At 45.7% G+C, this 23,790-nt stretch overlaps 1 protein-coding gene across 1 annotated transcript in view; it reads right to left on the reverse strand.

The window, feature by feature from the left end:
• Window positions 1-23,790, reverse strand: part of LOC146191365 (glutamate receptor 1-like) — a 244,493-nt gene that overhangs the window by 19,886 nt on the left and 200,817 nt on the right. The window contains exons 9-11 of the mRNA XM_084599920.1: window positions 23,338-23,451; window positions 12,020-12,235; window positions 7,228-7,583 (exon numbers count right to left, since the gene is read on the reverse strand). Coding sequence (XP_084456046.1) covers window positions 7,228-7,583; window positions 12,020-12,235; window positions 23,338-23,451 — 686 coding nt within the window. The remainder of the gene's footprint in view (window positions 1-7,227; window positions 7,584-12,019; window positions 12,236-23,337; window positions 23,452-23,790) is intronic.

Consider the following 23,790-nt stretch of genomic DNA (forward strand, 5'->3'; position numbering starts at 1 on the left):
GAGAAACGTATGCAAGTTTCCTGCTGCCTGTAGAGGGGAGATAAAACTAGATATTGTTTTCGTTGCGTTGGGCCACTGACTTGAAGACATTTATACTATGCAGAGTTGTGAACGCTACAGCCATATTCCTAGAGAGAACGAAATTGGAAAGTATTTTTTTTCTCACGTATAAATGAATGAAGAGGCCAGTTAATGCAGTGAGTGATTTAAAAGGCATTTCAGTGAACATCCACGAAATGTTAACGTTCTCAAGAAAAGAGAGCCTAATAAGCCTGACTTTTATTTTATGCTTACATCGCTAGTATTGCCTTCCTTAAGCACAGCCAAAGCACGAGTCTTCTTAGCCTCTAAACTCAAGCAGCTGCCGTTATTTTAAGAGGAAATGGTTGATCTCACCTCGCTAGGAGATTAAGGCACTGGGAAAGAAACTGAGTAATCTTTGAAAACAAAGACAGCAGTCGTTGCTATCTAGGCAGCTGCCCTGCTTCTTGCACGCTCATTATTGAACTGGTGCGCTTCGAGTTGCTTATGTTGCGGTTAAAAATACTTATAGTCGAATGTTGTTTCATGAAAGAAGCTCTGTATCAAGTTTTTCTTTTTTATTTCCGAATTCACGAAAGCTTTCAGAGCATCCATGGAGATCAAGAGGAGACTGCGATTGGTTTGATTTCTGGGTTACCAATATTTCTTTTCTTGAGCGCCAGTTTGAGTGAAAAATGTGTGAGTGAGATATGAACTGTTTCGTGCCCCCCCCCCCCCCCCCCCCCCCCCCTCTCTCTCTCGATCTGCTGTGTGCTACTGCAGAAAGAAAGAAACGTAAAAAAGAATTGCAGGTCGCAGGCTCATATGGACTCTAAGGAGCATTATACGTTGACCCGTCCTCTGATGGAATACATGCACATTGAAAGGTCATATTTTTTTCCCCTTCTACCCCCCTGTTGGGTACTTTAAGCGATTTTACTTGTGGCATTTTTTTCTTCCTCTGCTTTGTTTCCATCCCAAGTACAGCATCGCCTTTTTTTTTTTTTTTCCTGATGCCCTCCTCACCTTTGTCCTCTCAATATCTGGATATAGAACTGGTCAATCAACGCAAAATATTCACCAAACATTTTCCTAGCTTTATCTTTAATCTGCCTTTGATTTCGATACCGGCTAATTCTTGATTAGAGATATAAAAGGCATGGTACAAGAGACACGGGGTCAGCACAGGTGCAGGGACAGGTGGCAGTGAAAGGGCGGGTACGCCGCTGGACGCGCTCAGCGTTCCTTGCGTCGCCGCGGTGCAGTCTCTCATCGACCCTGGACGGCAGTCTGCGGCGGGAATAGGGAAACCTGCCCCAGAAGCGAGTACACTCTTTCCTTTCCTCCCCACCAAGTTTCCCCAACTGTGCCTCCCGCCACCCCAAAACGGTTTCGATTCCCTCAAGGCGCCCACGCCCGCACACCACAAACGGGCTTTATCGCATTTCTCGCGCTTGACAGCCGGTCGCCTGGCTGACAGGTTCCATTCGCCGGTCAATTGTCCGGCGTCGAACGTTTCGCCGCTGTCGGAAATAGCTGCCCAGCTCTCTCATGCACGGGTGTTAAGATCGCAGCCCGCGCGAACTTCGGAGCCTACCAACAACCATCGCTAACCCCCCCCCCCCCCCCCTCCCCCCCTTCCCGCTCTTCTTCCATCACCTGCTCTGTAGACCGACTTGAAGACGCACACAGTAACGTTGGCATGCATGAAACGTAGGGGGAACTATCTATCCGGGTACGCCTTTCTGAACGCATTTCCGCCACGGCATCGAGGGTACTTGCCGACTTCGCGTGCAGCTTAAATGTATCAGGTCCATTCCACGTGCCTATCTATCTGTCCGAAGGGGGCTATGACGTACTCACTTTTTCTGAGAATAAAACTTCTGCCAAGGTACAGCATCTTTGGGTGAACGTTAGTTTTGATCACCACCGTGCTGGCAATTTTTTTTTTTTTTTTTTTAGCTAGTGTCGCTAAGCCCGGTGCAGATAAGGAAGTGGATAGAGTCTAGTGGGGCTGCCGTAGTGTTGCGCGTACGGCACGTTTTTTTGCCCCAGTAATGACGTGCCTAAGCAGGAACATCATTCAATACCGCCTGGTGGAAGCAGTAAAAGCTGCCCATTGCGAGAAGAATGGTACGAAGGACTTGACGTCAAAGCCTAGAAATGATTGCACTAAGTATGCGCATATGTTCGCGTTGCTCGGGCCTGGTCTGATTATTTGAGGCTCCTCCAAGGAAAGTTTGAAATAAAGTGTATAAGCTGACATTTACTTGGTAACTCAGAACCACTTAAGACCAACAAAAGGAAAAGGAAACTTAATACCCCATGGAGCCTAAATTGCGCACATTCTGTAAAGGGCGCAAAAGAAAAAAAATCAAGTTAAAGATTTCCAGAAAGTTGTAAGGAACTAGAATGGTTTCTTCGTTTTGGGCCATCCTTAATTTTGGTACGTTATTTTTGGTTCTTTCCTCCTGCGTTCACGTCAATGTGATTAGTTCTTAAAATATTCCTAAGGACGTGCAGACCTCTATAAATAAAAGGCACTGACGTGGACGTGTAATTTGTTCTCAATTTAGCGTTGTGAGGATTTGTACTCGCCTTAAGAGACGCTGAAAAACATAAGAATAAGACAAGCTTAGTGACAGATTTTTGTTTCAAAACTTCATTCCAGCGAAGAACGCCAGGAAAGCACCAAAATGTTCTAATTACCAAATAGCCGCACCAGCCCTCACAGTATGACGTGCTTTTTGTCGACTACTGTGTATTGTTTTTTTTTTCTTTGCTGTTGAGTTGTAATTTGGCGCACGAAACTCCACAAGAGCAATTTTGATCCTTACGTTTCAACCATAAACTTCATTTCGCATATATATGAAAGGGATATCCCCGCATACCTGCAATCATCCTTAGAAACATGGTACAACCGGTGCCAGCACTAATTCTTTTCTCCCCGCTCCCTACATTTACAGAAAAGGAAAGACGTGCAAAAAGGAAAGAGAATGGTGCAAAAATAGCAATACCCAATGACCAGTTTTTGAACTTGCCCTTTGGAGACGAACAAAAAGAGCGCAGCAATCTTAAATTCGGGTTCCATTCTAGGCTATGTCTAGGTATGTCATTAGGTGCTTAATTTTCAAACTCCAAGAACTGGACAAAGGACAACCGAAGTCGCCAAATTGTGTTTAGCGCTGCATTGTTTTCTCAAACGAGTAAGTTTAAAACCTCAAGCTTTCTCATGGTTTGCAACTTTTGAGGAGCATAGCGTCAATCGTCGAATTCACAGAATGTGAAAAATGATTTCTTATGAACGGTAGAAAAAAAGAAGTGCTGCGTCGGAGCACATATACTTTCCAAGTACCGTTCATTGAAAGCATGAAGTTACAGGCATATCGTTAGAGTAGTATGCCTAACAGTGGTTGCACTTCGTCGGTAATAATTAGAGATTTATCGATAAATCAACTGATGCATTGCGGCGATCGTAGCGCTCTGGGGTTTATCTGGCACTTTCCTGTACCAGTTTGTAGTAATGGAAAAGAAAGTGAACCTATCTCAAAACCGCTACTCTATTAGGAAGAAAAGAAAAAAGAAGCGGCATACTTGTGGCTGATGCCTTGGTGTTCGAAGCAAACTCTTCTGCAAGACGTCCTTGCATTGATCTTCACGATTTGCTCGAAACTCCCAAGAACTGCCTGTTGCAACGACATCGCGAGTATGAATTTGCGGAGTGCGAGTAAATGAAAGGGGAATTGGTGTTTCGCTAAGCTCAGTATTATACGCAATCGAGAAATATTGTTTCGTCTAACGAAGGACGATTTTCAGTGTACTCCATATGTGTGAATCCCGAAATAGCGTTTTTATGGCGGTGCACAGCTGTTCTCCGAAGGGAACTCATGTTTATAAAGCAGCTCCACATGCTCATTCATGAGAAAATTGGTTTGGTTGAATTGTAGGGTTTAACGTCCCAAAGTGACTCAGGCTATGCGCTGTAGTGGAGGGCTCCGGAAATTTCGACCACCTGGGGTTCTTTAACGTGCACTGACATCGCACAGCACACGGGCGCCTTGCTTTCCGCCGCCAACGAAAAGCGGCCGCTGCGGCCGGGATTCGATCCCGCATCCTTGGGAACAGTAGTTGAGAGCCCTAACCACTGCACCATCGCAGTGGGACAGGTCCTTTAATAAGAAGAGTACTCAAAATATAGGTAGCCACTTTGTTGCGGATGCGACAGCGCTCCACATATGCTCTTTTAGAGAAATAAAGGAAACGTTTATTTGCTTATGTACTCGTATGGTACGGTCAGTTACAACGGTGAAACGGTATTTTACTGTGCAACAAAGAAAACTGTTAGTCGTTCCCGAGGCAATGCGTACTCTGGCTTTGAACCAGAAGTTGCGTTCTCCTATTGTGCGCTGCTTTTGTTCGCCGAAAGCTGGCACTACAGGTTACATTTACCCTTGTGTTGAGTACTAGACTAGCTTGACTTTCTCTTTCTAATAGAATGAGCTACCTGAACCCTGGAATAGTGTGCTAAATATGGGACAGTCTTGATTTCCTGACAAAAGTTTTTTGGAACCCAATAAGTCTTGGAATAATCAAAATAGGATGTAACACTCGTGTCTAGTGTAATGCGCTAGTGTAACACGACTGTAATACGATAGAATCCGCACAGGCTCATGCTTGACTGCTTATTAATGCATAATTGTTGGGAACATTTTTTGAGTGACATTATGCCCGATAAACTATGAAATAGTTAGTCTTGAACAATTTTGACCATACGAAAGTCGAACAGCACTTCGAGGGTCTCCTACCTCTCTTGTGTTAGTGTAAAAGAAGTAACTTTTTCTAGCGTGAAGGCGAAAACAGAGACGAGGTGGAAAGAGATAGCACAGGAAAAAGTGAACAACTAAACGCGAAGAAAGTAAAAGAACCGAACAAAATGGGAGCCACCCAGAGGAAACGAAGACGCAAGCGTGCAACCATAAATGATCGGGCTCTTCAGGTGTTGGCAGTAACAACAACGTATAAGGCCAGGCGGTTTTGGACACATTGTAGAGAAAGCAGGAAGAAGAATGAAAATTAATGACACCCCGCGTTACAGGAGCTTCTTATTAGGAAATATAACCAAAGCGTACTCTATCTCCAAATCCTATCTGAAATAAAAATAAGAGAAAAGTAGAAGGCACGTGGGTGAAGCTGACCACGCGCAATTTCTGTTCTTTGGTCATATCGTAGTAACGCAGTCTTGCTATCCCAGCCGGAAGTGTTCCCTTGCCAAAAGGAAAGTAAGTGTTCCCGGAAGCCTCTCGCCGTTCAAATAGCCTTTCTGTACTCGCTAGGCACGTCTCGGTTTCCCTTCATCCCCTACAACTCTAACAAAGAGGGATGGTTCCGGCAACAAAAGGGATGAATACTCGGGAGGAGCATCCTTGTGGCGTCATCCCCTAGCACGCAATCCGCGACCATCGCACTGAGGGGGCTATCGAATTTCTTCTCTTCTTCCATATCGGTCGAAGTTTCAAGAATGCGTCTGTGCGTTTCCGCGCATATATTGACACTCCAGACAATAACCGTTGCTTCTGTGCGCTTGGGGCGAGCGCACGAGCTAACGCCTCGGGTGGCCTGCCCTAATCAAAGTGAAAGAGTACACGGTCCAGCTTGTTATTTCCTGCCGTTGTGTTCTCTGATCCTGGTCCCTCTCCCCTCCCTTTCCATTAACACAGATTGTGTGAATCCGCGACACATCGGCGGCGTTTTCAGACGGCTCCAGAATTTTATCTTAAGAACAACGGAGGGAAAGTTTGAAAAGTCTCAGCTAAGATCATTCTCGAAGGCGTCGACCCCTCGGGACAAGGCGCTCGTGTAAACATCGATGGGGAAAAAAAAAAAGGAAATATGTGAGCTGTAGCGGCATGCTAAATTGGAAGTGCCCACGGGACAAGGCTACGCGCCTGACTCGACAACATGAAAAGGCGTTACTTACCCTCCTTCCCCTCTCGCTTTCCCTCCCTGATTTCCCCCCATCCTCCACATCTTCCCACCCTCCTTGTTGTTGATTGCGTAAAAAAAAAAAAAAAGGGGGGGGGGGGGGGGGGGGGGGGGGCGTAACTTGTCGCACTCACGCCTCCGCGTTTATTCATGGCGGATGAGAAGGGTCGTTAGCATGAACGCGCTCGCTAGAGCTGAGCTCGAGCCTATAGCACATCACGCTCCTCGAGCCAACTTTCCTCACGCGCTCGGCGACAGGAAAAGAAGCACCGGTCGATTGTGTTTAGTGGATTGTATGTTACTTCGCTGATGTAAACACATCGATACGGTGAGTTTGCGCTCCCTTTTACTCCTGTCTGCCCAATTCGGGACATTCGTTAAAGCTGCCATTGTTTTATCACTTCATTTTTGTTATTTCGAATACCTGCAATGCATTCTTAAAGAATGGTGGGAGGCAATGATAAGCATCCCTTTATCCCTCCAGGCTCTGTCTTTGGGAAGGTTATTTTGTCCCTTTCTCCATCTTCGTTTTCGATCCCCATCAAAAACATCGAGCAAGCACGCCTTACCATCTGGTTGTGCTATCAGAGCTAACCACAGCGTTCCGCCCGAAGCTTTCGGCTCTGTTGGTCACCATCGTGGTTTGTGGTTATATGTCTCTACCTCTTAGTCTGAAATCTGCGGCCGAAAACCTATAATCATTTCCCCAGAGAACGAGCAGAGGACGGGTTGCGGTATACTCAAGCATTCACTGCGTGGGCAAATGTATTTCCGCGAGTCCTAGCTTTGAGACCACGCTTTTCGCTGCCGCCGGTTAAGCTGCAAAATGGCAGCATTTATTCGGTTTCAGCGTTTTCTCTATAACTGTTCACAGCCTTGCCATTGTCTCTATCAATAATATGTTCCTCACGTACGCAAGGAGGACGTGCATGGCCGTATTCTAACTTCGCCGGGAGCCTCCGACTATACCCGTTAACAATCGCTTTCCTTGCTCTGAGGAGCATAAAACGAACTCGGTGAGGTGAAGTTTACGTTAAGAATCCCACAGCGAAAACAATAGCGTACGAACGCCCGCTTTGGAGGGGTAAGCAGCGATACTATATATCAACGGCGTATGGCGCGTCACGAGGGGTGCGGGTCAGTGCACTGCGAACAGAGTGTGTGTGTGTACAGTGCCGTGCGTAGCGTAGCGTGTACAGAGTCGCCCCCTTGTGTGTCCCGTACCTGGGGCAGATGTCGCATCCCTGCTGCATGAAAGCGCCCAGGGAGAACCAGAGACTGTTGTAGAGCGAGAAGTCGTTGGACACCGAGGGTCCCACGAAGGTCTCCTCGTAGCGCCACTCGCGGGGCGAGAATCGGCTGACGAGGAACAGCACCACCGAGACGCCCACGTAGGCGAATATGATGCACATCCAGATCTCGCGAGACAGCGGGTTCATGAAGGAGAACACGCCGGGCTTCTTTTTCATTGGTTTCTTGATCATGATGCTGATGCCGAGCGACATGAACGGCTTCGTGAAGTCGATCACGCGCTCCCGCGCCGACGTGATGGTCAGCGGCGCGATGGCCATGTTGGCCTCCTGGAAGGCAAGCACAACAACGGAAGAGAATTGATCTCGAGCTTCGTATTATTGCCACAGCGAACATACAGGAGCGCTGTGCTGTCGGCACGAGAAAACGGTGCGGCGATGACATGCAAATAAAAATACATTGCCGCAGGCGCTCGCAGATGCGGCATTCGGTGACTAGAAATGAAAACTACCTGTACTGCACTGTGGCCTCAGGTCATCCACATGAATAAAGGTTTATGAATGAATGAATGAATGAATGAATGAATGAATGAATGAATGAATGAATGAATGAATGAATGAATGAATGAATGAATGGCATGAAATAAGTTGGTTAACAGATTATCGGGTACGCATTAATGTGTGCACCCTTTATAAGAAGGCAAGGAAAAGACTGTGATTGAGGATAGGATGAAAAAAAAAAAAGGGTTGAGAGTTTGGGGTGTTTATATTTCTGACCACTGCAGATGTCACCAGCATGCAATTTTTGATTTCATTGCGCCTGTAATTAATACTGCAGCTGGATTATTATTACCAACTTCCGATGCAACCGACGCATTGAATATGCCTTGCCTTTGTTTTTTAGCACTTGTAGTCTACAACAGTCCAAATAGCTATCGCTTTCGGGAAACCGTTTCTAAAGTACTTTCAACTGGCTTTACTGAGTGTGTACGCTAGTATGTGCCCGTTTCTATTTGAGGTTATTTAAATAAACTTAACCCCGTTAATTCGCTTCCTCGTAATTTCGTTTAATGAAAATAATTCAGTATTCTAAATTCTAGAGCGAGAAATATTGATCAGCTGAGCAAAATGGTGCTTGACAAGGCTTTATTGACTGTCTAACCACGGAATATGCACGAAAAGTCAATGGAGCGCATTTAATTGTGAATTTGAGTCGTTATACCGCAATGAGGCATTCGCAACTTAGCCTTAGGTCGCACAAGCAAATGTTTTTGCTTTTGTACACTCCTAGTACAAACTCGCCGCTACTCTAAGTAGATCAATCTTCTGCAAGCTAGCTTCACATGAAAGTAAACCATATTATTCATTCCCTTTGCGGCGATCAAGTTGTACAGATAATACATGATATTCAAGGGGCAACAGGACGTGTGGACTAAGCGAAGGCAAGGTAGAAAAAAAAAAAAATGTTCCGAGAAGTGCGCATTAACGCTATTGTCAAAAGAATGTCGGGCACGAAACGTAAGCACCTCACTGCAGGACATTCGTCGCTAAAATAGCGCGATGGATCAATAAGGCGGGGAAGACTAAATGAAAAAAAAAAAAAAAAAAGAAAAAAAGAAAAGAAAAAAAAAGAAGCATGAAAGCCGGCTCGACAAATGCAACAGATTATGCTGCTTCGTAACAACGACATCTGTTCTGGTCCGTCGGAGGGTTTGGAGGCCTGGAATGAATGATAAGTTTTGGTTTTCTTCAAGCTTGTAGCGGCGTCTCGCTGATGGCGCTATGCTTGGCAGCGGCAGGGGGCAATTCAGCCAGTCCGCTGCAGTGGGGAGCCGTCATTAGGGTCGCAGCTAGCAGCCGTTCTTATAGTTTTCAAGATAGCGCTTTCTCTCGCTTAAGTCGAAGGAGAAGGGAAGTACAGTCGGAATCGGAAAGCCGGGGGACTCGCTCATACAAGAGTAGGAAAACTAATAGCGTCCGCCCGCGCGCTTTCACGCACGTGCTCTTCTAGATTTCTTTCTTTTTTTTTTTTTTTAATCGAAGCGACGTTCTTTAATACGGCCCTCTAACGCATCTCCCACGAACTACACCATGTATTTCCTGCGAATGCCCTTTCTCGATTTATTGATCGATTCACGCGGTGGTAAAGAGAGGAAAGAAGAGAACACGCAGATGGAACGGAGAATGTCGCCGTCGCCGTCGTAATTTCAATGTCGGACGACGCGACGCCAGAGGAAGAGAAAGATTCGCTTTGCCGGCCGTAGCAGACACGTCGCCACAGGCGTCGTATCGCTTGAAATGAGAGCCGCCGCGAGTGTTCAACAATACTGTCCCTTCAAGCCCCCACACGCAATTTGCGCAAACAAGGCTTCCCTGATTCGGGCGTAATTTTTTGCCCCGGCGCGTTCAACACACAGTGCTTCTTTTAATGTTTCATTTCGTTCTCTTCTCGTCGCCCTCTTCTCTCTCTCTCTGTAATTTGTATCTTTTTTTTTCTTTCCCGGGATGCGTGACGCGCTCTGGCTTGTTCTGCTCCATTATGCTAATTATGCTTGAGCGTGTAGGCGCCGTACGCGCTGAGGCAGAAATAAATTTAATTAGCAGGAACAGTCAAAAACTAAATAAAGAAGAAAGAATGCCGAGAGGAAGCAGTGCTGGGTGTGGAGGGAAATTATTCTGGGCAGGGGTCATTGGCGAACACAAAACCGGATTCTTGGGTTTGCACGGTGGCCGAAATTGGAATTTCTCGGCTAGCACATATTCGTATATGTACGCGCATACGTTGGGACTAAGTGCTCTTTCTTTTGATCCCATTCTTGTCCCACTCCGCTGCCGAAAGGAATGCTAGAAATTGTTCTTTGCGGTCGGGCTGCCATTACCGGGGAGAAAATTTTAATATCCGGAAAGAACGAATGTCCTATGAATGTTCGATGATGCAAACAAAGACGGAAAAGCGAAGTAATACCGAACTGACATTTTGGCGAGGATGTTTCTGGCACACGTCGCCGATATTTCTCTTATTGGCCCTGCCCACAAAGAACCCGAGTCCAAGTCTACGGTGTTGAAAACGTGAGTTAAAAGCACTACATGTTGAAAGTGGCAATCGTAGACTATCGCAGTCCTATGCACTTGCGATTAACCGATGAGTTCGATTAAAAAGGTGCCTTCCAAAATTAAGGAATTCGCACTTTTACTAACTACGTCATCAAAACTTCTTAGCGTCAATCCAACGGATACTTCCGGCCTGATTCTGATGAATTTTAGTTTAGTTTATGAAAATGATTTTAACGCCACTTCATTAAAAGCGTCATTAAGGGAAAACACGCTGTAGTTAGCAAATAAATTTGCTCATTGGTCGAGACAGTGATGACATCACAAGGCCACGTAACGTGTCCGAGCTCTGACTGGTCGAGATGTGTGACGTCATGAGAACATGTGACATGGCTGACTTGGCAGATACGCTGGCTGGTGGAAGTTGGTGGGTGACGTTGCCGAGGGCTGGATAAAACCACACGACATGACTAAGTTTTTAAGTGCGCTGTTCACGTGATATGACCGCGCGCAATGAGGCGCTTGGCACCATTTAGCAGATGCGCTTGGTTGTAGGCCGGCATTTTTATAGACAGCTCTGCTTATCAGGTTGGAATAGAGCAGGGATAAACGTCGCGTGTGTCTACCTGGCAGGGGAAAAATCTCGGAAGCGGAGAGGGCGACCCCAAAACTATGTCGCCAGGTAGATGCGCCTAGAGCCATGGATTACCTAACCTGCAATAATAGGAAATTAACCGAAAATGCCTGGCATGGCTAAGTGGAGCCACAAGAATACTAACAAACGACAATATATCAAGACGAGGACATTGTACATGATCTAGTGCGGATATAAGGTCTGGGGATAGGGAGGGAGGGGGGGGGGGAGGGGAGCTGAATATTTTATATATATTCATGTTACTCGTCCCCCATCATCGCTCTGTCATTTCAGATTACTTCGTTTATGGCTGAACGTCAGATACTGCAGGGGCTCGTCGACGTTTCATGCTTTTAATACGTGCCGTAGTGCTTCACATATGTTTCATTTGGCGGAGCTTTAAGGCAAGCGAAGCCATTTGGTAATCGTGGTAAAGAGAATCGTGAACGAAGAGCTCATATAGTTTTCTGTGAGCACTACACTTAAAAGTAGCGGGCAAAATAAACGTTAAATATTTGTATTTTGCCTTTTTACACAGCTTGAGTTCCCTCCCCGTTGTCCCTTTCCTTGCTTTTCTGAGCTCATACTCCCGCTTCTTGGTTACCAGGGGCACCAGTGGGAGTCGCTGGTGAAAGCATGGACTTAGGCGGGTGCTTAATTTCACTGGCCTAGTGTTAGTTGTAATATGACGACATGATGGACGTCCTGTAAGGCTGTATGAAGGGATGAGTACGTTAGATGTGCACTTCATTTGTGAAAGCCACGTGTCCGGTTGTAGCGACGAAACTAGCTAGGAAGTATGACTTCACAGCTTGCTTTTCAGATATAATAACCACCTGAACTTAAGAGAAGGTTTTTGGCTCCTTCACGAACTACCTTCTGCTTGTCAGGTCTCAAATTTACGTTGTTGCCCCTAGAAAGGACCGCAATTTTAAACCTAAATTTTAGTTGTCAGGTACGAGTCAGAAAGTTATTTCAGGTAAAAAAGTCATTACTCGAAGCAAGTCATAGAATGAGATGCGCTGGTTCCTTTTATAAATACCCGCACCGCAATGCGACGCACCTTAGAGAGCAATCTCACCTGGCGAATAAGCTCGCCGACCATTCCGTTCCAACCGGCTTGTGTGTTGGCGTCCTGGCCACCGTACTTGGAGTCGTTGACCAGCTTGAGCGTGTAGTTGAACTTGAGGTTGTCGGCAATCAGGTCAGCCAGATCCTTGCAGTAGCCCTCGAACACGTCGTTTCCGGTGAGCACCTGGCCAGGCTCGGGCTTCTTGTACATCAGATAGGGCTCTTCCTGGCGCATACAAACCACGGGGCATGCCTCAGCGCCAGCCTCGTTGTTCCTACCCGCAGTGCTATGCGCGCGCGGTTAGTGTAAGTCTTTGGAGGCGCGCTATGAGTGAGCTAACCTCGATGCCGACGGTCAGTGTTGCGGCTAAGAGTATCTCGTCCATTAACGAAAACAGTTCTTTGAACTGACCCTACTGAAAAATGTTCTACGTGGCAATAACCTCATAAACCTCATCTAATCGCATAGACTCTCATACGGTTCACATCATTATCATAAAATATCGTACATAATTTATGATAATGTACCAGAAGCTATGAGACCTTATGCAATTTTATGTGACTTCTACGCGATTTCGTATGTGAATTGAGTGAGATTGTGTGAGAAAATGTGAGGTTATTGCCTCATACAATTTTTTCAGTAGGGATGACATTCATTAATAAAACGAAATCTCTGGAGAAAGTAGCGAAACAGCTGGACAGGCACTGTGATAAACGTATGAAGTCACGATTTAAATCGCCAGACCAGCGCTTGCATGGTACATGAGGCTTACTGCTGAATCAATTTGTCCTCACTACGTCTGTAGCTTACCTGGAGGGACTTCATATATGTTATTCTAAGGGGATGTAATAAATTTGTAGTATTTCCGTATGGTTTCTCGTACCGTAATAACCTTCTCGTTCCAGATAGGACGCCGCCAAGAAAAGGCAAGTAAAAAGTGCGTTAATATGCGCGAGAATTTCCTTGTCTTCGAGTACGCAGACCTGCAGTCCTAACAAGCAACTGCAGCCATGCTACGCGCACAGGTGCATGGAAAATTACGGCGTGAGGTAACAGCATACATACACGTATGCGGATGAATACATGAGACCCGGAGGAGTTAACGGCTGTTGCAGTAAGGCTGTACCGTTCGTCCGCGACCAAAACTCACAAAACGGACAGTGATAGTTAACATTGGCCTAGAAATGTCCACCTTCATTTACACGCAGATTGTTCAGCGAACAAACGATGTTTTTACTTCAGGCGAGAGATTAGACTGCGCCTACAGCGCTCGTGAGAATCAAGCTGTGGGCAGATGACGCTGTATACCAGGCACTTGTAAATATATACAGAAGCACGCACAAACACACAATCAAGTACACACATGTTCAAAGAGGACGCGCAAGGCAGGCTAATTTCTCGAATCACCTTCACGGATTCTGTCAAAACGTTTAGGAAAAAGGCACGATTTTACCGTTATGCTGGGTATAAAAGTCGCCAAAGCACACAAAAAAAAAACAAAAAAAAAACAAAAAAACAAAAAACAAAAAAAAATCTGAGTTTTTGTGGGGAACTCTAGCTCTGTTTCTGGAAAGTGTCGGATCGGCACGATAGGCTATACTGGAAGAAGGGAGGCTAACTAGTTCAGTTGCTGCAGACTAGAAATGTATAAACGAATCAATATGCTTGTCAAGTGCACTACGCTACCTTTAGGCATGCACTTGCTGAGGCGGATTCAAATGTAGCGCAGTGCAGAACTCGTGTGTAAAGAGGGAGACAATAACTCGCCAAGTGGCTGATTTTCTTCACCGAGAGCGCCTGGCTTATTACTCTAACCTGCGGATCGATAATTCATTTTAGTCATGAATGCTGTTCCGGTCAACCCTCACGCTAGTCTATTATGAAGAAATGTAAACTCAGTTCTCATGCCACACCCGGACGCATGGCATCATGCCATAGCCGCCCGCACAATGAACAAGATCACTCTCTTCGACAATTTTCAGCACACAGTGAAAAAAGAAACCGCTCCAGATGAAAACAGGAAGTTTGTTTAGGCTATTATTCCACACGTCCTAACCGAAAAAGCCGGAATAATTGTACTTGCGCTACTTTCATTTTCTAATTTTTTTTGTGGTTTGAATTTTAAGCGTTATTTCATACTGCGTTTGTGAGCAACACAATCTCACTCCTTTCTGTCGTTTCTACCTTTATCATAGTTTTTTATGCAACTTTGTGCAAATGCTACAGTTGAGGTCTGCCCTAGTTGCAGGTTATATAGGCTTGATTAATTCCAATCTTTAATTTAAGAAAAAAAAAACACAGAACAATATGAAATATCAGGAGGGCAGGAGGCAGCCTTCTGTCAAGCGGCCGGATTATAAGCAGAGCGCCTCAGCTAAATGTAACCAAGTTTTTAGAAAATACGATGCAACCTAGCCTCGTGAAATCTACCGAGAGCTGTTTGGAGTCGGTTATGCTAGTCTGCAGTGTACTTTTCGTTCCCTTAAGTCAATTGTTGTAAAGAAAAATTTCTAACTTTTTATCTGTTGGTTTGAGGAAGAAATCGTCAGTGCAAAATTTATGAATCAGCTGGAAAAACGGCTGGCTACGCTGTTTCCGGTAAGCTACGATTAATATGCCCTTTAATATTGCCCATAGATGAAAAATTTACGATATACGAAAAAAAAAAAAAAACCCGGATAGGGCAGCATTTTCAGCGATCCCTGACAACCGATCAACTAACTTAATCGCTTATCTCCGCAACACTGTTCCGAACGCGGTTTGGCATTTTGCGATGGTTTCATTTGGAGACGTGCGCCTGGAATAGCTTACGTGCCATAAAATAGCAGTGGGCGCTGCTTTTCACGGCAGGCAGCTCTGGTAGAGTCTCACTATCTGTGTAACGTGGAAGCGGCGATGATGACGACGCGTTGTGCTTTGAAGTGAGGTGGAATAAACATCTCATTCCTATAAGATATGAGCTCCAATCGTCAAATGAAACTCGAACTGTGAAGACTATGTAAGAAACAGAAATTCAACCATAATTAAAGTGTCGCTGGCATAACACTTACATCGCGAAGAAAAAAAATTGGCAGTCGTTTAGCTATGGTGAAACCTAGTTGAGTTGCGAAAGCAACAGCTGCGCTCAGCATAGACAGCTTAGGCTATGCGCTGAGCAGTGGCTGGTCTGTCCTTCTCTATAGTTGGTCGATTCTGGCCGCGCGCTTCTGGCTAATATACACCACACACACCTCTCCTCCGCAGAACCAATGGAGAGAATGATGCGCAGCTGGTGCAGGCTGTGGTTATGACGTCACTTCTCCGGCACCAGCGGAACGTGCGGCGAATCGCGGCCGCGACGGCAGCTCCGACACACCAGCTGCCGCTTCTGACGTCACGCGGCCCCTCGCGCATGCGCAGCTTGGCCCACGCTGTGCCACGCGAAGTGACTCGACGACTAGCGTAGTATTGCTTTCGCAACATAATTCCACCGTCATGTTCTACCGTTCCACCACCACAAAACGCCAAACACAGGGAAAAGAGGACTCCGTTACTTTATCGGTCGTATATGGGGATTAAATTGCCACCATACCACAAGGCTCTTTTTGTATTTTGCGGAGTTCCTTCATTAGCCGATAAATAAGGCTAAGGAAATAGCAGCTTGAAGGAAACAACGCAGCTAGCCGTTTTTCGAGCCGATCTACAACTTTTGTGGTGACAGTTTCTTCCTCATACCAACAGATAAAAAGTTAGAAAAATTTTCTTTAAAATTACTTAGTGTAAAGGAACGAAACAAAACTGTGGTCTAGCAGAGCCGACTCTCAATAGCTCTCAGTTTATTTAATAGGGCTAGGGCGACCCGTATTTTGGATAACCTTGGCTACACCTAGCTGGGACACCTTGTAAATGGAACCCGTGGAAGAAAAATTCTTCGGCACGAGACACGCAGCATGCACTTATGTAGACACTTCCATCGGCTGTATAAAGCTGCAATCCATGTTCACGAAGGTATGGTCTAATCACGAACCGACCGAGTGGGGAAGCAAGCGCATCAGGGAAGGCTTCGCAGGCTGTTCCTAGTCAGAACTGACCACCAACCGAGCCTTTTCCTGAAACGTTCATTCCTATAACCGCTAACTGGCGTTTGACGATCGGTATTCCCTAGGTACGCACAAGCAACGAAGTAGTACAAAGATAAACAAGATAAAGGTATTACCGTTACAACTACCTTGCCGCAACCCAAACCTCAAGAGAGCATCCCTACTTAGCTGCCAGACTGGACCGAGATTTCCACTCGGAGATTGAGAGCCCCTTTATTTTCCTGCTCCTGCAACATTTTCTCGGATAAATCCCAGAATGATCGGATCACTCTCCAACGGACGCTTTCAGATCAATCCGTTAGTGGATGCCACTGTCAGAATCAGCTTTCCTCTGCCATTGAATCTTAATTTAGTGTTCCCTACTTCGATTCCGAATTCAGTCGCAAAAAGAAAATATGTATATATGAAAAAAAAAAAACTTGGGCTTTTTTATGGCTAGCGACACAAGAATATGTTATCTCAGAATGTTTTCATTATACTTCGATAGAGACAAATGTGGCGTTAAGTTGGACTGATCTCTCCCGTTTCTCTCTACCCCTATTGAGCCCATTTACAGCAAACTGTTTGACTGATAAATTTTATCGACTGAAGTATATTGTAGTAAGGACGACAAAGTGAGTAAAGGTCATGACATCACCACAATTTGATTTTATTCAAACACGTCTGACGTAAAAATAATGCCACACTACATATCGAACTCCGTAACATGTAACATATCTGTCTCTACCGACTCCAACTATAAACCGGTTAATACGGTGTTTCCTCTAGGGTTCTGTTTCATTCTATTCTTTAAAGCGTAAAGTGTGGCTATTTTTGGTTGAAGACAAAAACCACAAAGAGAAAGAAATCGCTGAAGTTGGAGCCAGTTTCTGTTTTCCTGAAACGGATGCGAGGTTCAGGGGCCGCCGCATCATGGCAAATCTCTTGACATGGTGCCCGACGTCTCTGACACGATGTCAAAGGCTCTGCGCGAAGACAATCAACGGAACCAGCACAGCGGAAGGACGGGAGAAGCGCTGCCGCCTCACACTTTCATCCGACAAGAGGAGAGCAAGGATCGACGAAGGATCTTGCAACTTGGAATAACAAAAGGAAAGTAGATGTGAGGGCGACCTCCTCTGTCTGCACTTTACGCCGCTTGCTGTCAGCGACTGACGACGAGGTCGCATTATCCTTTCTTTAGATTCAGGGCCGAGTCTTTCATGGCGTCCATGGTTTGAGCGCAGTGAGAGGATGGACATCATGCAGTAGTGCGAAAGCGGAACATTTTCGTCTGGAAGCGTTCATTCAAGTGTGTCACTGCTTTGTTGTCCTTTTGACATCCGTTTTCTCGTCTTCTGCAGCTGCCGTGTCCTGCAGCCATCTTCCCGCTTTTACGCGTTCTTAGTGTACAATACCAGGCAAGCGCACAACTTTGCCACATCCGCGTCTGCGATTCTATTTCTGTGATTTCTTTCTCGTGGAATGTTGTTTTTATAAAGATGAAAGGTCTAGCAGAAGCATTAGCGGTAATTCAGCTGCGGCGTTTATAACAGAATGAAAAGGTTTGTTTTATGACGACTCCCGAGGCCGTGTAAGCTCTAGCCTTTGTAGCCTACACCGTAGCGTATACGATGACGAGTATGGGCGTCACTGGTTTTCTATACGGTGCACAACAGTTTTAGGCTGGTATTTCGGCGTGAGCCGACCATGTTCAAGTCATCCATCAGATTATGGCTGATTACTAAGCGAGCTCGAGCTCCTACGGCCTACTTTGCACTTTATGATGGCAAAATCTTCAACTCTTTTCCTTGAACACTAGCTTTCCAGTACAGCATCACACCGATAAGCTAGTGTTGAAGAAACAAAAAGGGTTTTTAATGTACAAGGTGTCCCTGCTAATTACAAAGCCGGCTAGTATAAAGCAAGCTAGTGTTTACGTAATGTTTTGTTATACTAGACAAAAATGATTCCTTTGCGCAATAAAAAAAAAAAAAAAAAAAAAAAAAAAACAAGTTTCCTCGTGACGGCTGTGCCGCTAAAAATATAAATAAATAAATTGGTTCATAGAAAAAGAATGGTGCAGTATCTGTCACACTTGCTCTGTGGACATCTGAACCGCACCGTAAGAGAAGGGAAAAAGGCGGGAGTGAAAGTGGAAAGAGAGAAACAAGAGCCGTAGGAGCTCTTCTTTCTCTCTCTCTCTCTCTCTCTCTCTCTCTCTCTCTCTATATATATATATATATATATATATATATATATATATATATATATATATATATATATATATATATATATATATATATATATATTGTATGTGTGTGTGGGGGGGGGGCGTTTGTGCATGATACATATGTGCTATCTGTATATGTAAGCTGACGTATATGGGAAGTTCGTGTTCGCCGTTTTGTTTCTAACCAGGCACAAACCTCATGTGCTTCCTTAGTTAAAAGTAAAAGCCAAGTTTCCTTTTCTTGCGCGAGCATTTGCTTAAAAAAAATTATTCGAGGTACAAGGCATGCAACAGAATTTTACAAGAAGTGGCGATGGGAAGTGGCCGCTAGGAGAAGCTGTAGAAACCATTAGCGAGCGAAACCATTAATCTGTCCTAATAGGTTTTTCCCAGGGCACTGCTGTGTGCTGAACATGGTGGAGTATTACATTGGCACACCCTTCTGTTAATCAGAGCCGATTCCAAGCGAATAATCATATATCATTATTGGATATCGCCAGTGCGAAATACTCTCCCGTACTGTTTCAGGCTTTGGTGACAGCCCATTCCATGGGTGTCAGTGCAAATTATTCTCTAAGCCATGTTTTGACTGAAAACCAAGTTACAATATAGTGTATAAATTACGTGAGTATCTATGCGTCGCGTGCGTGTTTTTATTAGAACAAATTCAGGTTGTGCTCCTTACGGCTGCACTTTAACTACAGGAGGCGTTTTGACCAGCAGGGACTCGTGCATCTGTGTAGCAGCAGTCGGTCGCCGTGCGTTCGTTTTGTTTTTTACTTGGACAATAGCCTTACCGGGAGACCCTTACTCATACGTTGCGCTCAGACCATGTGCCTAGGATGTAAGCATTACCGACTTTGCACGCTTCATGCGCTCGGTAACGTCACAACATCCTGCAGTGTCAACATCCTCCGAGTGTCAGAAGCGAGCCCTCTCTTGCCATCTTTTTTGCAAAAAAAAAAAAAAAAAAAAAAAAAAAAACCACTGCCTGTCAGATTTTCAGAATGCCATATATCTGATTTGAAATCAAGGCAGATGTTTGGTAGATATGGCGAGGTAACCATGTACAACTTTGTCGAACATTTAAGGAGTCCGAGGGGCGGGTTTAATTTCTTCGCTTTGCCATGTGGCCAGTTGAGGTTCCAAATCTTCTTAAGGTAAGAAAAGCTGTCTCTATTTCCCCTCCAAGGCTGAAAATGTCCGCGAATTTTAGGAGAGCTTCGCTATAAACAGCTTAGAAGTGATACCTTTCGGTCTCTTTTCTCATGTGGCAGAGACAGTACATAAAATCGTTTCCTTATTGGTAGATGCCTTAAGCAATGGTAAGCCACGCCAGACATCATGACAACCGCTCAGAAGTCAGCCACTCTTTTAGGCAACCGCGTACCTGAAGGCGTGCGAATGATTTGTAGGCCCGACTGAAGGGGCACCGACCCCTTGACTGCTGAAGCATGTTGTATATCTAAATTTCCATTGCGGACTAGAAAATTACAACTTGCTGCAATCATTCGAGCATAATTTTTCACCGCGGCTGAAAATCTAATGCTTTTGGGCCAAGTACCCAAATGTACTCCAGTCCCCTTTCCTGCATACAGCCGACAACGCCAAAAAGGGCACGCTGCTTTCGGTTGAACCGTTTTGTCCGCTTTTCCTTCCACTAGCGATGCAAGCTGCTGCGCGAACAGCAGCGGAGAATCGCCGTGTTATGTTTCCGGTGATGGAAAGGGAGATGGATCGGGGTAAGTTGATCGCGCAGGATGATAAGTTTTATCGGCTGACATTTTCTACTTGTCTACTCGCCCATGCTACACGTATGCCCGTGCTACACGCCGCATCAGCAGTGCTGATGATAACAACGGCAAACAACGTTGTCCTACGCGGCTCATGTTTGCGCAAGCACCGTGGGAGAAAGTGTAGGTTCCCGGCAGTGACGAGCAAACATTTTGCCGCGATAAATGCCTAGTTCCCATCACTTTCACGTCATGCGGGGTATTCGCGCTCTCTGCTCGACAATCAGGTCACTTCTTGCATGTAAACGTGCAATAAACGTTTGTAATTTCGACATAATAAAAAGTACGGTGCGCTGCCTCTAAACGTTTCAACTGCCGATGAGAGAAAAGTAAAGAAATAAAACTAAAATGGAGCAGGAGGAGGAAGTGTTGCTGATGGTTACTACGAAAGACACCATTTTCATGCAATATATTTGAAGCGACGCTAAAATAGACAAAACACCGAAGGGCAGAAATATTGGCATCTGTTTCATGTTTAGAAACATAACGCCATCGAAAGCAACGCTCATCCGGTCAGTAGAATAGAGAAAAGAGAGAGAGAGAGAGAAAAAGGGCTGACTAACAAGGCAGGCTGTTTTTCGCATGAATTGAAGTCGAATGCACGAAACTTAATTGAATAGAAGACTCACGATGACGCTTGCATGTGGCGCGCAAATGTAGTCAAAGAAAACCGAACAAAGCCAACGTTTCAACAACATTTATTTCGGCAGCTCAGCCATCACTGCTGGGGTTTATATGCGCCTTTTGGCCCGAAGAAGAAAAGCAAGGGAGGGGAGAGGAGGCAAGTAGGGGCAAGGTATGAAGGAATTTCGCCTCGGAGGGTGCTTTGCCTGAACTGGTAACCTGTGGCTCCCTAGCTTGAGAAAATAAAAAAGCGGGAGCAGCAAGGAAAAGTACAAGGAAAAGTACAGCTCGAGGTAAGTATAACCCCGCCGGGGTGGTGCAGTGGTAAGACGGCCGACTACTGTGCCGAAGTTCCCGATTTCGAACCCGACCACGGCTGCTGCGTTTCTATTGAGGCGAAAAAAAGAGGCGTCCGTATGCTGTGCAATGTCAACGCACGTTAAAGATCCCCAGATGGTCGAAATTGCTCCGTAGACCTCCACTATGGCACCTCTTTATCTCTGTCCACTTTCACTCCCACCTTCATCCTTTATATATTGTACATGATACGTCTAGTAGAATACTTCAATATAGCAATTCATGCTCCAAATGCATCCCTTATCAAGTCCCTTTGAAGTTGGTAAGCCCTTCCTTGAAACACGTGCCTGCATACAGCCTGCTTCTTGTGCAGATTCATCGCGTACCGTCTTTGCAAAAAGTAATCAGGCTGCTCCGCGCGCAGCCGTGCAGCGGCATGGCGTTCGCTGACGCGTGCGGGCACCCGTCAGCGCCGATGGTACAGTATACCTGACGTAACATCGCGACTTTGCGCTCTCACTCTCGCTCTTTGGACGATAAAAGCTAGGCGCGTATAATATGCGGGCTGCGTTTTCACGTGTGCGGTAAACGGTTGTGCCGAACGAGGGCACTCAGTATCGCAACGGTGCTATATTCGCTCTTTTCGGCAGCGGCCCTGATGCGAATATAATTAGCGTTTTTCGCTACATAATCACGTGAGCTTACGTTCTGTACACAGTTGCTGAAACGCATCAGCGGAATAGCACAACAAAAATAGCAAACACAAGGATAGGTGGTGGTTTTGACGCCGTGAGTTTGGGTTATGTGAGTCACGGCCGCAATTGCTATGTTTGTGGCACAGTGTTACCGGTAATCACGTGTGCCTAATGGCTGAGCGTGAGGAAGATTTTATTACACCTTGTTCCTAAACAAAACCATAGCGACAAGTAAATGCAGCAAATTATTACAATCAAGCATTGCACTGATTTTTACACAGATTAACCAAAGGGCTTGGTTTGGTTTTGGAGTTGAACGTCCCAAGGCGACTCAGGCTATGAGAGACGCTGTAGTGGAGGGCTCTGGAAATTTCGACCACCTGGGGTTCTTTATAACGTGCACTGACATCGCACAGCACACGAGCGCCTACCTTCGCGCTGCCACCGAAAAGAGGCCGCCGAGGCCTGAACTCGATCCCGACTCCTTGGGCACAGTATAGTGGAGCGCCCCAACCAGTGCGCATCCCGGTGGGGTAACCAAAGGGCTGACACGCTTTGCAAATATAATTAAGAGATAAGTAAGCTTGAAAGGCAAACAAGCTTCCCCAAATCTCTTTACGCGAGCCGGATAAGGTGGCAGTACGCGAGGTGCTCCGAAAAAAAAAAAAAAAGAATAAGCTTTCGAGGTTCGTTACCCACCCTTCATTTAGAGACAAACCAAACAAGAAGAAAAACGTTATTTTGCTTATGCCTTAAAGCAGCGCTGTACAGAACATAAGCACGCAAAATTATATAGCGGAAAACGCAAATTGTATCCTCATCAGGGCGGTTGCCGAAAAGAGCGAATAGCACCGTAGTCCTTCATTCCTTGCCGTACTTGCCTCCTCTCCCATTGCTTGCTTTTCTTCTCCGGAAGCAGAAGCTTATATAAACCTTGCCAGTGATGATCCCGCTGCCCAGACGAAGACAAGTCTTCTTGTCGAAACGTTGGCTTGCGGGCTCAGGCTCCTATCTAGTCCCTAGCTTGTTCATTTTTTTTTTAAATTTGCGTAGCCACCTCCCCCTAGTTCTGACGAAAATAAAGTAGCGATATGAAAGTACTGATCATGGCCCCTGAAAATACCCCCCCCCCCCCCCCCCCTCTAGCAGTACGAGCACACGCATATATGTTATACAATTCTAGGGGCGGTGCCCATTCAAATTCATTTATGCGTGTAACCCACATGCAGCTATAATTGTTGTGGCTAGAAATTACTAGCACGCGATAGTAAAAAAGAAAAAAAAAAAGTCAAATACCTTATTAGCCTTTACCAACTTTAACTGGCACTCCATAAAAATCATAGTGAACTTCAATTCGCGGCACATTATCCTTCATCAGAAATTTTACTACAAACGGTTTTTCGAAGAATCACCGCATACCTGCCCATGTTGTAATTCATCACGGACTTTAATACAATGTCACAAACTCAATCTACGCGTTTTTGAAAGCGTCCTCATTTTCGTATGCGCGACAATTCATGCTGACGTCATGAACAGAAGTGTACAGTACATATAAAAACATAATGAGAATAACACAAACACGCTGTAGATGTAGGCAAAGCCGGAAGTGTTTGCGGAAGTACCTTACCAGAATGCTGGTCACTATGTATGTCTTGTTGCTCTCGAAGCCGGTGTCTTGGTAGACGCGACGGTACTTGGGCGACGAAAGCTTGAGTCCCTTTACGTCCGACCACTCGGCGATCTGGACAAAAGAAGGCAGGCGCCCAGCTCACTCCTCTACTTGGCTTCTCTTTCAAGGCTTTGTGCTGCGGAAGCTAGCTACCGCGGTAAACAACACCAATGTGTATAGAGTAACATCGACTATCTCGCAACCTTGTGTGTGCTCTTCAGTGCTGCACGCACGTTTGAGCCCCCCCCCCCCCCCCCCCCCCCTCTCCTTCTATCGACTCGCTTGTTCCGTTGGCCGGCGCCTCTTTCTTTTTGTGCGTATCTGCGCCCATCATTTCTTTAGTTTCGCGGCTGGCGTTTGATGTGGGGAAGTTTGTACGAAGTCGAATTTCAGCGATTCACTGGGTTGTAA

Source organism: Amblyomma maculatum, chromosome 4 (genome assembly GCF_055883805.1).
Source record: "Amblyomma maculatum isolate TAMU_Amacu chromosome 4, ASM5588380v1, whole genome shotgun sequence".
In the NCBI taxonomy this organism is placed as follows: domain Eukaryota; kingdom Metazoa; phylum Arthropoda; class Arachnida; order Ixodida; family Ixodidae; genus Amblyomma; species Amblyomma maculatum.